Here is a 2673-nt window from a genome sequence, read left to right on the forward strand (position 1 = left end):
GACTGCTGCTGTCTGTGTGCGGTTTTGGGTCTGCCACAAAGCGAGTCAGGAAAGGCGCTGCTGGCAATGACTGTGCAACACGAAGTCGCAGAGAGGCGACAGGCTATAAAAAAAAGACGAAACGAAACGAAAGGAAAAGAAAAGTAACAACAATAATAATGAGGCGCCACACTAACAGACGGCGCAACACTTTCGCAAACAACATTGGCTGAAAATAAAAATTCTAAAAATGCCCAGAAGTGGGCAGTGGGCCATGTGGATGCTGCAGACGAAATCTAGGCGTCTTCAGTGGCCAACATTTGTATGTGGATGCCATGTGGAACGCAAGTGCAGCGCATGATTTACAGCGTAAGAGAAGTGATGAATGTGCGTCGAGTCGAGTTGAGTAGAGTTGAGTTGCGTTGAATGTGTGTGGAACGCATGGCTTATGCATTAAAGATGAGCCAAGTCGCTTATCAATCCATGTGGATGCCAAGTTTGCGACTGAGACGTGCAGGAAACGCGTTTACTTCACCTACATTTCTACTATTACTTTCAGTGTGTTGCGTTCCACATGTGTGTGTGCCAATGCCACAACGTTCCTCGCGCCCACTGCGTAGTGCGCACTGCGCACGCGTGTTCCAGTGAGCGAAAGCTCTCTCTTTCTCTCTCGCGAGAGAGCAAGAGAGCAAGCTTAGTGGACAATGTGGATTGTGTGCAGAAGTGTTGCGCCCTGCCTAAGAAACTAGCACAACATTTTTGGCATTCACGTATTCTGTGCTTCGCTAGTTTCTTCACTCCCTGTCCCTTTCTGACTCTTCTCTGACTGACTGACAACACAGAGCTTAAATTTCACTTTTTCCATTCATTGCTTGCAATAATTCACTATTTGCTTTATTGGATAACAGACAAAACGAAATTACTACAAATCATAATTATCAAATATATGTATGTATATGTATGAGAATCTTGTTCTCTGCTTTTTGTTTTCCTTTTTTTTTTTGTTGAGTTTTTGTTATAGCTTTAGTCCTGGCATTTTATATTACGTTTTCAGTGCGTGTATCGTTATCGGAATTCTCAGTTAAATCCTTTTGGGACAGGTTACGCCGCCGTCGTCTGCTGTGGCTCCTGTGTGGTTGCCGTGGAAGCCACCGAGGTGGACTCGGGATTCTTCTCACTGATGGCGAGCCAAGGACATCGCTTCTGTAGCTCCAAGCGGTATCTGGGATGACTTATGGCATACACGAAAGGATCTATGCAGGCTACCATTTTACAGGTGCAGGCCGGGATCATTGTCGCACCCGGAGTCAGCAGACTCTTGTCCCCAAAGGCGCCGATTAAGGACATGACGCCATACGGTGTCCAGGACACAAAGAAGAGGAAGCAGATGGTAATCGCCGCCTTGGCAATCCTTATCTCGGCCGTCTCCTTGTTCTTGTCCACATTGGAGCGCAACGATTCAACATTCATCTTCTTGGCCTGGTCTCGCAGCGCCTTCTCGTGACTGAAGACGTGGCCCACAATCTGGCTGTAATAGTACAGGATCATGGTGGTGGGGCAGACGAAGCTGAAGAAGAATATGACGGCCACAAACATGCGGGTGTCAAAGTTATCGGTCAGATAGTCAAAGCTGCAGGACGTCAAATAACCCTCGGGCACAAAGCGACCCCAAGTCTCGGTGTAGCAGGCGACCACAAAGGGCGTGGCATACATGTAGATGAAGATGATCATGGCAATGGCCTTACCATGCGTCATCTTGCCCTCCATGGGCCGCGTGATCACGTTGTAGCGATCGTAGGCGATAAATGCATTCGTGGCGCCCGCTCCAATGCCCGTGTAGGAGCCGATGATGCCATAGATCTGGCAGCCGAGGTTTCCCAAGGCAAAGCCCTGATTGAAGCTGTTGTAGATGAAGATTGGTGTCTTGGACATCATGAGGAAGTCACAGATGGCCAGATTGATGACCAGTATGTTGGAGGGCGTGCGCAGCGACTTGGCTGCCGAGAATACCCAGATGACCAAACCGTTGCCAATCAGCGACATCAGCGAGAAGAATATGTAGAGTGTGCCCAGCAGATAGTTCATCGATTCGGGCGGCTCCGGATACGTGAGCCAGTGCTCGGGTATGTGACGCAGCTCCTCCGGCGGCACATTCCAGCCCAGCAGCCTGGACTCGGCTGCCAGGCGCGCCTCTGGCCGCAGCGCAGTCGACACATTCGACACCAAGCCACTTATGTTGTACTCCATGACAAGCACTTTGCTGGCCCGGTCGTTGGCCAAGACAAAATCACAGTTGGCCCGGGCTGGGTTTTATATGCTCGGACAGAATTGGATTAGTTGCATATCTGCATCAGCAGTTGTGGATTACAGCCCGTGGATTGGCCTAATCCCTTAACCGAATTCGCTGAACTCAACGTTTCGCATTGATTTTCTCTTGCATCTGCAATCAGCAATCAGTACTCATCAATCGACAATTGGCAAACGGCAATCGGATTCCTCTTTGCGACGAACTTTCTTGACTAGTCGTAAGCCCCTTAATTGATAGTCATATGTCACATGGCCTCCAACTTTGCTTTGGTTAATCTATTTGCTCAGCAAATTCAATGATGTCATTTATTTCCCTATTTTATTTATTTCTTTTTATAAGAAATTACTTTAACTTTATTTTGAAAGTAAGAATTAATAAATGAATTT

At 47.8% G+C, this 2673-nt stretch overlaps 1 protein-coding gene across 1 annotated transcript; it reads right to left on the reverse strand.

Annotated features, from left to right (window-relative positions):
• Window positions 1-829: 829 nt before the first annotated feature.
• LOC117575445 (opsin Rh3) lies at window positions 830-2256 on the reverse strand. The gene has a single exon (XM_034259655.2). The coding sequence runs from the start codon at window positions 2224-2226 to the stop codon at window positions 1081-1083; it is 1146 nt and encodes a 381-aa protein (XP_034115546.2). The 5' UTR covers window positions 2227-2256; the 3' UTR covers window positions 830-1080.
• Window positions 2257-2673: the final 417 nt, after the last annotated feature.

This window comes from Drosophila albomicans, chromosome 2R (genome assembly GCF_009650485.2).
Source record: "Drosophila albomicans strain 15112-1751.03 chromosome 2R, ASM965048v2, whole genome shotgun sequence".
NCBI lineage: Eukaryota > Metazoa > Arthropoda > Insecta > Diptera > Drosophilidae > Drosophila > Drosophila albomicans.